Genomic DNA, 15,397 nt, shown 5'->3' on the forward strand with positions numbered 1-15,397 from the left:
CTTTAGTGGTGGCTTTAGGATTTAGAATATAGGTCTTTGACTTATTATAGTCGAACTGATATTATACCTCTAGCTGCTATGACACCACTTTGTGTATAGTAGAAGAACATTACAACTGTGTACTTACAGATCTCCCCCTTCCCCAAGTTTGGTACTAATGTCATACAGTTTACTTCTACCTATGTTATAAACCCAACACTACACGGTTATTATTTTTGCTTTAATCAGTCAATAAAGATCTACCCTTTTAGTTAAATTTCATTTCTTTGTGTGGAACCAGACTTCTATCTACTATCATTTTCTTTTTGCCTGAAGGACTTCCTTTAGCATTTTTTATAATGCAGGTCTGATGATAATGAGTTATTTCCATTTTGGCGTGTCTGAAAAAGCCTTTATTGCATGTTTATTTTGAAAGATATTTTTACTGCATATAGGGTTTAGGATCACAATTTTTCTTTCCTTTCAGTACTTCACTGTCTTCTTGTTTATATTATTTTTTCTTTTTTTTTCTTTTTTTTTTTTTTTTTTTTTGCGGTACGTGGGCCTCTCAACTGTTGTGGCCTCTCCCGCTGCGGAGCACAGGCTTCGGACGCGCAGGCCCAGAGGCCATGGCTCACGGGCCCAGCCGCTCTGCGGGATGTGGGATCCTCCCAGACCGGGGCACAAACCCGTGTCCCCTGCATCGGCAGGCGGACTCTCAACCACTGCGCCGCCAGGGAAGCCCATTGTTTATATTATTTCTGATAGCTAACCTGCTTTAACCCTTGTCTTTGTATCCTTGTTATAATGTATCTTTTTTCCCCAGATGCTCTTTAAGCTGAGTGTGCAGAATAGCTGCCCTCAATTTGGATATTGTGTCCTACATTTTAAATATATCCAGTGCTTTCACATCTGTGTTAATATTTAGCTCTTCTTTTTCCATATAGGCTTGAAGTATTAGAAGAGTCACCTCTGCTCCCTCAGAAAAGCAGTTTTCAGATTGTTCAGTGCAACTGCAGTGTTCATGAATGTTGTGAATGTCATGTGCCTGTGCCAACAGTCAAAATCAATTACACCCTTCTTATGTATTTGAAAATCACATCTGGTGGAGTAATTTTTCACTCACCTCCAATGTCAGTTCAGCCCATTAATGTTGGTAAGTTGTGCATAAAAAAGATAATAGATATCAACATCAGTCATACAAACAGGTTGAAGATTGCTTACAAAATTTTTCACTAGCTTATCTTGCTTTGACCAACACTCTAAAGATGGTAAGTGTAGTTCTAGGGAGTATTAAAAGCAGCTTCTGGAATGATTTAACAGCAGTATAGATATCTCTGCAATTGTAACTTAAATTCTTTTTGAAAACAGTTTGATTTCTTTAAATCCTGGATCCATCTAATGGATATTTATTGCTTGGTTATTACTTTTTCACATCTTGGATAACTATTTCTGAAAATAATTGAAAGCTTGTTATTATCTGAATTTATGCCTTCAGTAAGCATTTCTTAGAGGCTCATGCGTGTCAGCCACTGACCTAGGAGCTGGGGAAACAATGGTGAATGCCTCACAGAACAGGGGCAGACGGCAGAGAGAAACAGTAAAAACATAAATAATTTGCTGTACAAATCTGACCTTAAGAAAAACTCAAATAATAGGCAAAGGCCCATATTTTCAGTGCAAAGATTCTCTAAATTTATTTGATCAACTGGAATGTATAATTACATATATTCAGTGTATTCAGTTATTCAGTGTGAATAATATAGGCAAACGTTAACAAACTATTTAATTTATTAACTCAGTTTTGTATGTGTATGTTAAATTATATATTACATATGATACATAATTTAATGGTGTTACTATTTTACATTTACATTTCCTGAAACGATTGTATACAAACTCTTTTTTTTTTTTTGCGTTACACGGGCCTCTCACTGTTGTGGCCTCTCCCGTTGCGGAGCACAGGCTCCAGACACGCTGGCTCAGCGGCCATGGCTCACGGGCCCAGCCGCTCCGCGGCACATGGGATCCTCCCGGACCAGGGCACGAACCCGTGTCCCCTGCATCGGCAGGCGGACTCTCAACCACTGCGCCACCAGGGAAGCCCTTAAATTCTTGTTATTGTAATATTATAGACCTGTATACAAACTCTTTATATGCATCTCTGCATCATTGATTTTGACATCACTAGAGCCACTTTTCCAAGTATCTGACACACTTTCCCACACAGCTTTACCTTCACTTCTAAGTTACTGAGGAAATAGCACTTTTTGAATCTGCATATGACATCATATTTAACATTAGGACTTTAAAATAACTTGTCCTCTAGGGATATATTTGTGATCTCCACAATGTAATTACAATTATATCCAAGGAATTCACTCAAGACGTTATACCACAGGGAAAAATACAAAATCTATAAAGTATCATCATTTTCTCTTTTTAAAACCAGTTCTATCAGGTGATTTTTAGAAATATTTAGAGCCAGCATTGAATTAAATTGTTTTTAAAAGTAAAGTAGTTAAGAGAAGTTGCTGCGATAGACTTTATAAGAACCTTAAAAATGATTTTGTCTTATTTCGATAATTTTGGGGAAAATATCTTTCCTTGTATTGGGATATAAGTGATAATATTTTTTAAAGTGCTATGAAAGAAATAAGAGAAGTTGTGTGATGGAGAATGTCAGGTGTAGGGGCTATTATCTCAGTTATAGATGTCCTCTTTTAGAAGATAGCATTTAAGCTGAAAGAAAAGAGATAGCCATGCGAAAACAAAAGGTGCTCCAAGCAGGAAGAATAGCACTCATAAAATTCCTGGGATGGAATGAGCTTGGAAGTTGGAAGAACCAAATACAAGACTCTTTTGCATGGAATGAATGAAGTAGGAGAATATTTAGAGATGTGGTTAGAGAGTCATCTGGGTCCAGGTCATACCATAAACCAGGGTTACAACTTTTGGATTTTATTCTAATTGCAGTGGAGGCATTTGAACCAGGAGAGTGATATGATCAAGGGTGTGTGTGAGTGTGTGTGTGCATGTGTGCGTGTGTAAGCATGCATATGTTTAAAATTTATGCTGCATGTGAAGAAGGAAATTGATGAGGAAGGAAGGAAGGATAGTTGCAAGAGTAGAAGCAGAGGAATCAGATAGGAAGCTGTTGGAATTGTCGCATTGGCTTAGGGTTGTTGCAGTGGAGAAGTAAAGAAATGATCAGGCTTGGGATCTATTTAGGAGATGGTGCTGCCTGAACGTTCTAGTGGATTGGGTATGGAGTGTGAAGGACAGAGAGGAATCAAGGATAATAGTTAGGCTTGGACCTGGGTGGTACCAGAATAGTGGTACCAGATGCTGAGATGGGGATATTAGAGAGGATTAGGTGTGTGACATATTATGGTTGAGATGCTTATTAGAAACCGAAGAGATATTGAGTATGTAGTTGGATATATGAGCCTGGAGTTCAGGGGAGATATATATTTGGGAGTCTGTAGCATACAGATGTTTATGGGATTGTATGAGATCACATATTTAGAGTTCAGTGAGAGAAAGACTGAGGGATGATCAGAGAGAAAAGAGGAGTAAAGGAGGGTGGTGGCCTGGAAGCCAAGTGAAAAAAGTATTTCAGCTACTCACGGAACAAGCAGTAGGAATACTGCTGAGAGATGGAGTAAAATGAATCAGACAGTTGACATTGGATTTGGCAAAGTGTAGTGACCTTGGTAAGAGTAGTTTCAGTGGACTAGTGAGAAGAAAGACCTGATCAGAATAGGTTGCTCAGGAAAATGGGATGCAAAGTGGAGAAAGTGAGTATGCCAGCTCTTTGGAGGAATTTTCCTCTGAAAGAAGCAGGTAGATGAGGTCTGGGACTGAGTACATAGGGGGTCCAGGGAAAGATTTATTTTTAGATTTCTAATATGAAGACATATATGTATGCAAATAGGAAGTGTAAAATAGTTTATAATTTTGTGATTTCATGTCTGTTTGGTGTCTTTGTTTTCTGTCTTATTGGTCACGAGAACTCAGTGAATTTCACCTGTTGTTTCTGGACTTTACGGTTTAGATATACCTGCTTTAAAGTAACTAAAATTTGTAATATGTCACAGAAAGTAAAAACTTCATTAATTTTGACTCAAGGAAAGAAAAAAAACTATGACTAAATTCATGAAAATATGGAATGTGTAAAGAATGTGGCATTTTTTTTCTTGAAAATAAAAGTCAGTAAATATTCCAATGTAATGGTGATTTCTGTGTTCATGAATAATTCCTGTTAATCACAAAAATCTTGAAAGCATAGAGATGCACAAAGAAGAAAAATTATTTTATTCATTTATTATCTACTATTTTGGCATTTATTTCTATTTTACAAATATCCTTTAATTTGTAAATTTTAATAAATCAGGAATCCAACTATAGATGTTGTTTAATAAACTTTTAAAACTAACAGTATTAAACATTTTCAATATTATTCTCTAATATGATTTTTAAAGGCTGTATAGATTTCCCTTAAAGGGATGAATCATTATTTATTCAATCAATCCTTTATTGTAAGATGTTTGCTTTGTTTCTACAAATGATTTAAAGGTTATATTCTATGTTTAAAGCCACACACACACAAATCTCCATGTATTAATATACACAAATGCATAGGTGTACATAAAAACACATATACACATGAACTCAGAAATTATAAACTGAGTTAAATACCCCATTAGGATAAGAAACTCCATCCCCATTTCTGGTGACAAGCCAGGGCCTGCTAATGCTGTGTTTACTGCGTGTAAACTGTGCATGGTTTGGGCTATTTGAATGGGTATATCTGGATTTGTTGTATTTTAAAAGTAATAAATATACTGAATTTGCATGCATATTTACATGAATTTGCATGAATATGTGCATTGATTTTTGCATGCAAAATTTATATGCATTTTCCAAATAGTGCTCTGTAATATACTTTTCCACTTGTCATTTGCTAAAACAGTGGGTTTTGTCAGGGGAGGATTCAAATAAGCATAGCAAAAGCTAGGTTAAATAAAGTAAGGCAGGCTTTTTTGCAGCAGGAATTCACATTTATCAAATAACATCATTTACTGATTTATAGTTTTTACCATGTAGGAAAAAGGAAATGAAGATACATGGATTGCTATAGTAAGGTACAGGAGTAGAACCAATATTTTGGTTCTGTAAGTAGCCTTTGAATAAAGACACTTTAGTTGAAAGAATAGGATATGCTAAAAACTCATTTTGACTTCACTTTATGATTATCATGAAAATGACATGACTTAAAAGTGTTCTTTTTTTTTTCTTAAGTGAAGCCTGATCCACCATTAGGTTTGTGTATGAAAATCACAGATACTGGTAATTTAAAGATTTCTTGGTCCAGCCCAACCTTGGTACCGTTTCAACTTCAATATCAAGTGAAATATTCAGAGAATTCTACAAAAAATATGAGAAAAGTAAGTATATTTTAGTAAATAAAATGAAAAGTTGAGAAGCAATTAAGGAAAGATGAGATCCCCTTCAAATCCCATACAGAACACCTCTGCATACCAAATGTGCATACTGCTTCTGGAGCAGAATCAGTCATAATTTAATGTCATACCATTGGCTTTCATTCAGGAGCAGCGTAAGAAATGAGCATATATACAGCATTTCTGCATCTTCCATAAAATGATTTTAGAAAAATTGTTTGATGTTACTCAATATGTCTTACATGTAGATCCATGTTATATTTTGAGGAGCATGACAAATTCCTCCCAGAATTTACTGCGAGGAAAAGTTTCTTTTCCAAAAGTTTATGTATATTAGATTAATTCTCTGTCTCTCTCTCTTTCTCTTCTTCACACCCTTCCTCTCACTCTCCTTCTCCCTCTCCCTCTCATTAACACCACACACACACACCACACACACACACACACACACACACACACACGCACAACTAATGGCTACAAGAAGTCCAGATACAGAATTATTGAATTCATAACTATAATATTTTCACCTAAAGACCTTCTCTGGTTTCTGATTTTATATGTCATCCTTATTTTTTCTTATTGCTCAATATATTTGTTTACATGCAGTACAAACATGTATAGTGTGTCAAATCCTTTTTTCGTTCTTTCAGTAAGTATTGAGCGCCTACTACGTGCCAAGAACTCAGGATCCATTGTGTAGTAGAACAGGATGAGGGGAGCTTGGGAATGCTAGCGGGAGAGGGTGGGTTGAAATATTAAATGGAGGTAGGGGAAGCTCTCCTTGAGAAGGTGATATTTGAGCAGGGATTTGAAGGAAGTGGTGATGTAGATATCTGGGAGAATTGGAGTCTAAATAGGGAAAATAGCAATTCAGAGGCCCTAAGCTGGATGAGAAGCTGGAGGCCAGGGTGGTGAGTGAGGGCAATAGTATTAGTGGATGGTCAAAGAGGGGGAGCGGAGGAGGAGGTCATAAAGAGCCTTGTGGGCCATGCAAAGACTTCGGCACTATAATTTGTGAAACTAATTGTTATCTAATTTAGAGGTAAAGACCTGTCTTTTTAGATCTGGGCTAATTTTTTAAGACTTTACATTCATAAAGAACAGAATGAGAATCCAGTGTCATGTATGGAAAAAGCAGTTGAGGCTTCTCTGGGCTTTAGCTTTCTCATCTGTAAAATGGAGATAATAGGATTTTAACTACAGGTGATCTGAAATTGTTTAATGCATTTCTGATGCTTTTCGCCATTTTTAGTCTGCGGTGCTCCACAGTCTTAATGAGCCAGGGAGTTCAATATCTCTGGAGTACATCATTGGTTGTTTCATGCAGTTAGGTCTCTTCGATATTTTGATTCACTATAGCTGATCATCAGCCTTGGGTCCTTAAAATTATTCATGCCCTCCTTCTGGGACACTTTGCTCTAGGAATGCTTATAGTTCTCTGTTCACCCCTGTGCGTCATCTTCTACCATGTGTGTTACAGATGTCAGCAGAGGCTTGAAGCTTCCCACTGACTTTAGCTGTATCTCTCAAATTCTGAGAGGTCAGCATTCGTTATCATTCAGTTAAATGCTGATTATCATTGTGATTTTTTTCCTTGGACTTGCAGGCTATTTAAAATTTTATTGACTATTGTCAGTCAAACATTTGTTATTGGGTTATTGATCTCTTTTAAATTCCACTGTGGCCAGCTAACTACTCTGTAAGATTTTAATTCTGTGAGATTAGTTGAGACCTGCTTGTGATCAATTTTGGTGAAGGTTTCACACCGACCTGATGCTCTGATGTTTTCAAATAATATTTAACAGGCTGATGAGATTGTCTCAGCTACATCTCTGCTAGTAGACAGTGTGCTTCCTGGGTCTTCATATGAGGTTCAGGTGAGGAGCAAGAGACTGGATGGCCCAGGAATCTGGAGTGACTGGAGCACCCCCCTTACCTTTACCACACAAGGTAGGTTTTATAAGAGTCACTTCTACTGACAGGGGAATATGGTTCTTGAATTTGCCTTTGGCATATTATATGCATCTTAAATTTTGTGGCAGTAAACCTAAAGGAGGAACACCATATTAACTTTTAATTTAAATTTTGAACAATTTAAATTTTTAACCTGTTAATGAAAACTTGTGTGAGAGCTCCCACATTTATGTGCACCCATAGCAGTATCTTGCTGAATTACTCTTTCTTACCCAAAAGATAGAGTTAATATAATAGTTCCAAATTTACAAATTCAGAACACTACTTGTATTGACAGCTCCTGAATTTACACTTGAAAATCAGGTATATTTATTTGGCAGAGATTTTTAAGTATTAAAATTTTATTTGAGTATTATATATATAATTAAGCAATTCTTTTCACTCCAGATGCTTGCTTTTCAGAGTTTTTACTTTCAATTTTCTTCTCTTTTTTTTTTTTGTGGTACGCGGGCCTGTCACTGTTGTGGCCTCTCCCGTTGCGGAGCACAGGCTCCGGACGCACAGGCTCAGCGGCCATGGCTCACGGGCCCAGCCGCTCCGCGGCATGTGGGATCTTCCCGGACCGGGGCATAAACCCGTGTCCCCTGCATCGGCAGGCGGACTCTCACCACTGCGCCACCAAGAAAGTCCCAGTTTTCATATTTTTAAAGGTATCTTTAACATCAGAAAAACTGCAATTTATTCACAGCTCCCTCGTGGAGTTGAGGTGCAATATTTTACATAGAGGTCCAGGAGTCTAATGGTGCTAGCCCTGGCACAAACCAGGTTGTGACTATAGGAAGGCAGTTCATGGTCCTTTGACTAGTTGTCTGATGTGTCAAATGTGCAAAAATTGTTCCTACTCAAACTCACTCAGGTTGATTATGGATATATGGAGATAGCAAGTACCATGTAAAACACTCAGCAGATATTCAACACGTTTAACTTGTGCAATATCCAACAATATTACCATTAACAGCTAGCCTTTTACTTATTCAACACAGGTGTGTCCCTCTAGTGACTGTAGACATCCCAAACAGAAAAACCGGAAAATAAGTGAGAAATAAATCCAGACAGTGAGCAAACGGCTGCTCCAAAGGGCAGAATTTGTTGATTTAGCAGTGAGCGTAAAGTTAAGCTTACTAATTTAACAAACTTGGATAGCTCCTATGCCACTAAGTGGTACCATGCGATTATTAAGGGAAAGACAGAAACTTGCCAAATAGAAAGTAGACTAGGACACCAAGAGTGGGGAGAAAATCTTATACATTTTAGTATCTCCCAAGCACATTTCTCTATCACAGTATTGTCTACTGTAATGATGTAATGCGTATTGAATCACAAATAAAAGGTAGAAGTAGATTGATAATTCCTTATTGATTAATAATAATAGTATTGACAATTATAGGGTGCCTCCTGTGTTTAGGCACTGTTCTAAGTGCTTTGCACGTACTATCATTTTATCCTTTCAACAACCCTGTGAGATAGGTACTGTTATTCCTGTTTCATAGACAAAGAAATTGAGAGTTAGATAGGGTTAAATAACTTGTAAAAGTTAATGCAGTTAGAAAGTAGCCTAATTCCAAAGTTCACGTTTGTAACCACTAGTAAAACAGTTAAGTGCATAAATGTATAATTATGCAAGATTTCTGGTGGCACTAAAAATTGATTCTTAGGGCTTCCCTGGTGGCGCAGTGGTTGAGAGTCCGCCTGCCGATGCAGGGGACACGGGTTCGTGCCCCAGTCCGGGAGGATCCCACATGCCACGGAGCTGCTGGGCCCGTGAGCCATGGCCGCTGAGCTTGCACGTCCGGAGCCTGTGCTCCGCAACGGGAGAGGCCACAACAGTGAGAGGCCCGCGTACCGCAAAAAAATAAATAAATAAAAAATAAAATTGATTCTTAAAGCTAGTAAGCAGTAAGCTTAATTACATAGAGCATTTTAGTGGAACACCTCATTTCCTTCATGATTCCTGGTAAATGAGGTTTTAGTGCTGCTTAGGTTTTTTAGGTTTAGGTTTGCTGAGTTACGTTGGCTGCAATGTCTGCACTTCACAGTGCTGACCACACTTGAGGTTTATTCCCTGAAAGGTGTGCAACAGCAAAGTATGTCTCCAAACTCGGGGACTTCCTGTTCTTGTGTAAAGGAATTTGAATCCTTGTCCTTTAAGTCTAGTTACCTAATATTATTAGATTCACCTCCATTGTTCACTAATAGGTGCTGTAACGGCATCCACCAAACAGAAACATTCTGTAAGATTGAGGTGTTAATTTGTTTAGAATGAATTAGCACACCCACCTTATCATTTTCAAACAGTTTGGGTTTGTTTTTTTTAAAAAAAACAGAGGTTACTTGATGTATTACTGCAGACAGAATGCTAATTCTCAGTACCTTTGTAACTACTACTTTTTATTCATTAATATATTAAAAGTGAACCTACCAAGTTCACAGTTAATGAAGCATTGACTATTCCTAGTCAAGGAATTATTATGGATTCTTTTATTTATTTTTAAATGGGGTATGAATCCCTTTATTTCTAATTTTGTAGGTCTTATGTCTTTTTTAAAAAAAATTAGTTTGTGTTTTTGGTCACCCGCCATGTGGGACCTTAGTTCCCCAACCAGGGATGGAACCCGCGCCCCCAGCATTGGAAATGTGGAATCTTAACCACTGGACCGCCAGGGAAGTTGCATCTTATGGATTCTTTTAAAATGAATTGGATAGGTTCTTTCTCTATAGCTGTTGGGAGATCTTGGGCTTTTAGAGGAAAACTCAGGACCTTCCCAGAACTTATAAAGTACAAGAATATTGCAATTTACATACTAAAAACAACTTTAGAATTGCTGAATTCTTGTAGTACCTTTATTAACTGCATTCTTGTTGCTGTGAAAGAAGAGGAGAAACAGATATTAGATAATTTCTACACTTCCTGTGCAGCTCTTATACCAGGTTAAAGAAAATATTTTGTCCTTAAAGAAAGATAGGTAATCTTCTCCAAGAATTAAAAAAAAAGCTATTTTCTGGAGCTATGATAACACATTTTAAAATAACTTATCTAAAATGTTTTGATCCATGATTTATGTTCTTTTGAGTAATTCACTAATATTTATCAATAGAATTTCCTTTTTTAATAAAATTTATTAATGTAGATCCTGTAAAGGTATTGATACTTGGTCATGAGAAGAAAATCATTATTGTTTCCTTATTTTACAATAAAGAAATAAATTTTTTCCTGTTTATGCTTGACTGTAGACATACAAGATGCCAATATCTTATATGGATTATAAATATAAAGGCATTGGAGTTTAGCATGCTATTACTGAAAAGAGAAAAATAATAAAAACTAGTCAAGGCTTTTTTGGACTTGTTTTGAGGGTAATCCAAATATGTATGAAAACAGATATTCATATTATATCAGCAGAAAATAGCTTACCTTAAATTGTACAACTGAAATACCCTGTCTTTGTAATACACTATGGCAGAAATAATTCCGTCCTATGTAAACATTCATTTATTTTTATTGTTTCTAATAAAACATAGAGACAAACTATGTTTCCAACAATAGGAGACTGAAAGAGTAGTATGGAATAGTGTATAGGCATTAAAAATGATATTTTAGAAAAATACGGATTCCCCTTGTCCTCAACCACAGGGTACTGGCACTAAATAACTTAAAATGATACGACAGAACAGTATTTACAGTTTTGCCTGCTTTGTTTACTGGTGCATCATTGATTTTACATTTCCTAACAAGTTTTCTTATTTAAAGCTTACTTCTCTACCTGCTTACTTGAAATTTTCATGTATCCAAACGAGACAGTGGCTATCACCATTTATTCTTCAGGATTTTGTTTTGTAGGGATTTGACTTAAGAACTTGCGCTAAGGTTCACTGATTCTGAAAGCAGAGTCTGATGGAAGACATACCATTGTGGAATTAGACTACATTTCATTTTCATTAATTTCCTGCCTATCAGTTAGCAAGTGACAATTACTGTCTAAAACATATTTTATAATGCATAAGTCTCTGTGTTTAGAAAATACTGAGGACATTTATGGAGGCTCAAGTCACTTGGGAATGGGAGTACTTGGGACACTTACTAACTGTACACGAACAGGCAGCTACAGTTCTGCAGTCTCTCAGCGCACTCATTTTATTTTGGGCAGTATAATCCTGAATGCCTTGTGAATCTTTTTTACATGGTATCAATTGCTTACGTGATGTTTTCTGTCTTCATCTAACATCCTACCTTTGTTTTCCCCATTACAGATGTCATATACTTTCCACCTAAAATTCTGACAACCGTTGGGTCTAACGTTTCTTTTCACTGTATCTATAAAAATGAAAACAAGATAATTTCCTCAAAAAAGATTGTTTGGTGGATGAATTTAGCTGAGAAAATTCCCCAAAGCCAGTATGATGTTGTGGGTGACCATGTTAGCAAAGTTACTTTTCCTAATTTGAATGCAACCAAACCCCGAGGAAAGTTCACCTATGACGCAGTGTACTGCTGCAATGAGCATGAGTGCCACCATCGCTATGCTGAGTTATATGTGATTGGTAAGAATCCCGGGATTTTCTTCATTTTATTCCATGAGATACATTTTTATTATGGGCTCTATCTTAGAGTCCCATTGAAGATGTTAAGGAAATTTTATTTTCATTAAAAATGTTTTGGTGCTTTTGCTTTATAGTAATATTTTAATGTGTTTTAAATAGATGTCAATATCAATATATCATGTGAAACTGATGGGTACTTAACTAAAATGACTTGCAGATGGTCACCCAGTGCAATCCAATCACTTGTGGGAAGCACTTTGCAGTTGAGGTATCAGAGGTATGTATATTTTTGCTGTTTTATTTTTCTGTGGATATGGTGAGATAAACATCTCCTGTAGAATATCACCATAGCAGTAGTCTTGTAGATTTATTCCCAAAAGAGGAAGGTAGAATATTCTTAATTAGGAAATTTTTAGAGGGTTAAATAAATTGGTGATTCTTGAAAAAATTCACACACAAAAAGATTGTAATTTGTTTTTGCTTCAGATTATTTTTTTCTGATGATCAGTTAATTCTCCACAGTTGCATTTTAGTTAGTAAATGAAATCCAAAAAATTAATGTCTATACATTTTAATTTGACTTGGAGAATTGGCTAGAGGAGAATATCAAGGATTATAGAAGCCTTGTATCATTTGCTGAAGATTAATGTTTTAGAAAAAGGTTGGAGGTAGTGGTACAGATATTGTAAGAGATAATATGAATGGTCTTTAGAAATAGGTAAGATTATTATTATTTTTTAATTGAAATATAGTTGATTTACAATGTTCAGGTGTACAGCAAAGTGATTCAGTTATATATATATATGTATATATATATGTATCTATTCTTTTTCAAATTCTTTTCATTATAGGTTATTATAAGATACTGAATATAATTCTCTGTGCTATATAGTAAATCCTTGTTGTTTATCTATTATATATATAATACTGGGTATCTGTTAATCCCAAACTCCTAAATTATCCCTCCCTCCCCGCCCTTTCCCCTTTGGTAACTATAACTTTGTTTACTTAATAAGGATTAAACAATTCTAGTAAAGAGTAATTTGCGTGGCTTTTTTTTTTTTTTACCATTCTCTGATTTGAAAAGAATTAAAGTCATCGTCTTCCTATAGTATTCTTCTCTCTACAGAGACCTTTATCTAAAATAATAACACTCTTGATTAGGACAATTTTTATAACATTCTTTAGTAGTTTTCAAGTGTGTGTACTACTCTTAAACACCCTGTCTCAGTTTGTACTGGGACTTTCAATTTGTATAGCTTGTGCTCATTTATTCTTAAAATCTAAAATTTCTGCTTGAAAAACAAATCCATTTCCTCAAATACTGTGTTCTGATTCCTATTGCTAATGCTCCCAGTCTATTCTTAAGTAATATTAGAAAAAAATGAGGCAATTTCTTTGTTTCTCACGTGGGAATCATAGCTGTCTTCATCTTACCTGATATGAGAACTTTAAAATCAATAGAATATTCATGGCATACCATTTTACTTTTGTAATCTGTCTTTACTTTCTTTCCATGGCATTTTCACATTAAAAATGGTGTTTGTGGACAACTATTCCATAAGCATTTGGACTCATTTATCTTCCTAATATTTATAGAAGAACCATGAAACTAGCTGAATATATGTGTTCAAGTTTTTTTAATCTCTCTAAGGCCTCAATTTCCTTGTCTGTAAAATGGAATGAATAATAGGACTTGCAGAGTTTCTGTGAGAATTAATGACATTTTATTTAATTATAGTTAAGTGATATGATTTCTGCTGGTAAACATTCAATAAATGGTTATATCTGTCGTGACGATAATGATGCTAACCTTTGGATTCCAAGTGGACTATTAGTGTGTTTCTGTACAAGGTCATGGTTCTTATTTTTTATGCACAGATGACTCTTCATCCCTCTTTCTCATTTAACCCCACCCACCACACTGATTCTCACACACACACACACACACACATACACACAAACACTTGTAATTTTGAGGAAATAGGAAGAAAAAGGAGTCACAAAAAATGGAAAATGAAAGACAGAAAAATATAGATTTTTCATTTTCTTGTAACCTCCTTACTCCCATTCTTATGGAAACAGTAACTGCTACTTTAGCCACTTAAATACCATATTTAAAGCAAATAATGGCAGAAGGGCTATTGCAAAGAAGAGGAGAAATGCTTTGTATTCTCTGAGGTGGAGTGTTGATTGGGATGTAGTGATAAAAAAATATTTTCTTAATTTTCTTCTCTGAGAAAATAAGTGATATACCTGACTATATGATCCGTATAGAAGTCAATAATTAATATTATTTTAATTATATTGCTTTGAGCTAGAAAAGATTAGGACAATGTCAAGTAAGCTACAATCTACTATCATTATGTTTTCAATTTGTTTTGTGGAATTTAAAGTGCAAGGAATTTATCTTCCTTTCCATATCAGGAATTCCCCATTACCACTTGTGATCTTTATTTTAAAAATTCGATCACTTCGGTATATTAGCGTAGCTTCCAAAGTGTTGTAAGTTCTATCTCCAATTGGATCCCTACCTCCCCGTTAGAACATTGCCATTTATTTCATTTGCGTACCCACTTACTGTCTAGTGATATATTTAAGAAGGGTTATTTTCTCTTTTCATGGAAAGATTGTGATATAGCTGAGAATTCAAAAATGCCTTTCTAATAAGAACAACTACTTTTAGATGGAGCAAAAACTGTCTATTTTAAACAACAAAGCAGAATTCTCAAATATTGCTTTCATCAGTGTTGTATATTTATTGATTGTTTTTGTATCTTTTAAGGAGCAGCCTTTACTGTTCTGATGTTCCATCTATCCATCCCATATCTGAACCCAAAGATTGCCACTTGCAGAGAGATGGTTTTTATGAATGCCTATTTCAGCCAATCTTTCTATTATCCGGCTATACAATGTGGATTAGAATTAATCACTCCTTGGGTTCACTGGACTCTCCACCAACATGTGTCATTCCTGACTCCGTGGGTATGTCAAAAACTATATGTATGTCTTCATTTTTATTAGCATATTTGGATTCAGGTTGGTTCAGGGTAACTGTTGAATTTTCTGATCACACTAGATTAAAAAATTTTTTTTCCTACTTACAGTGGAATTGAAAAGACAGTTAGCCTTAGAAAGTTTTATACTTTTGGCTTTATTTTAAATCAATAATAGGAAGATTTTCAGCATATAATTTGATGAATTATATTGATCACTGGGTATAAATTTAGTAGTAATATTATTCTAAATAATGCACTATTTTATGTTTTTTTCCCAATGTACTTATGAAAATATTTGATGCTTTTAATCTAAAAGTTTAATTTGGATATTCTGACGGCTTTTGTAATCTGAGTAGTCATAGCTCAAGGCTTTAATTTGTAAGGCTGGGTAGGAAGCAGAAGGATTCACAATAACTCAAGTGAAATAAAGAGAAAATAGAC

The 15,397-nt window shown here is 35.5% G+C and overlaps 1 protein-coding gene across 3 annotated transcripts in view; it reads left to right on the top strand.

Moving 5' to 3' along the window:
• Positions 1–15,397, top strand: part of LEPR (leptin receptor) — a gene marked incomplete at its 3' end in the record, with an annotated part of 102,513 nt that overhangs the window by 48,887 nt on the left and 38,229 nt on the right. For all 3 annotated transcript variants that reach the window (XM_079941784.1, XM_079941785.1, XM_079941786.1), the window contains 6 exons: positions 927–1,135; positions 5,284–5,429; positions 7,250–7,394; positions 11,667–11,957; positions 12,117–12,234; positions 14,743–14,942. In XM_079941784.1, coding sequence (XP_079797910.1) covers positions 927–1,135; positions 5,284–5,429; positions 7,250–7,394; positions 11,667–11,957; positions 12,117–12,234; positions 14,743–14,942 — 1,109 coding nt within the window. The remainder of the gene's footprint in view (positions 1–926; positions 1,136–5,283; positions 5,430–7,249; positions 7,395–11,666; positions 11,958–12,116; positions 12,235–14,742; positions 14,943–15,397) is intronic.

This window comes from Stenella coeruleoalba, assembly GCF_951394435.1.
Source record: "Stenella coeruleoalba genome assembly, chromosome: 1".
NCBI lineage: Eukaryota > Metazoa > Chordata > Mammalia > Artiodactyla > Delphinidae > Stenella > Stenella coeruleoalba.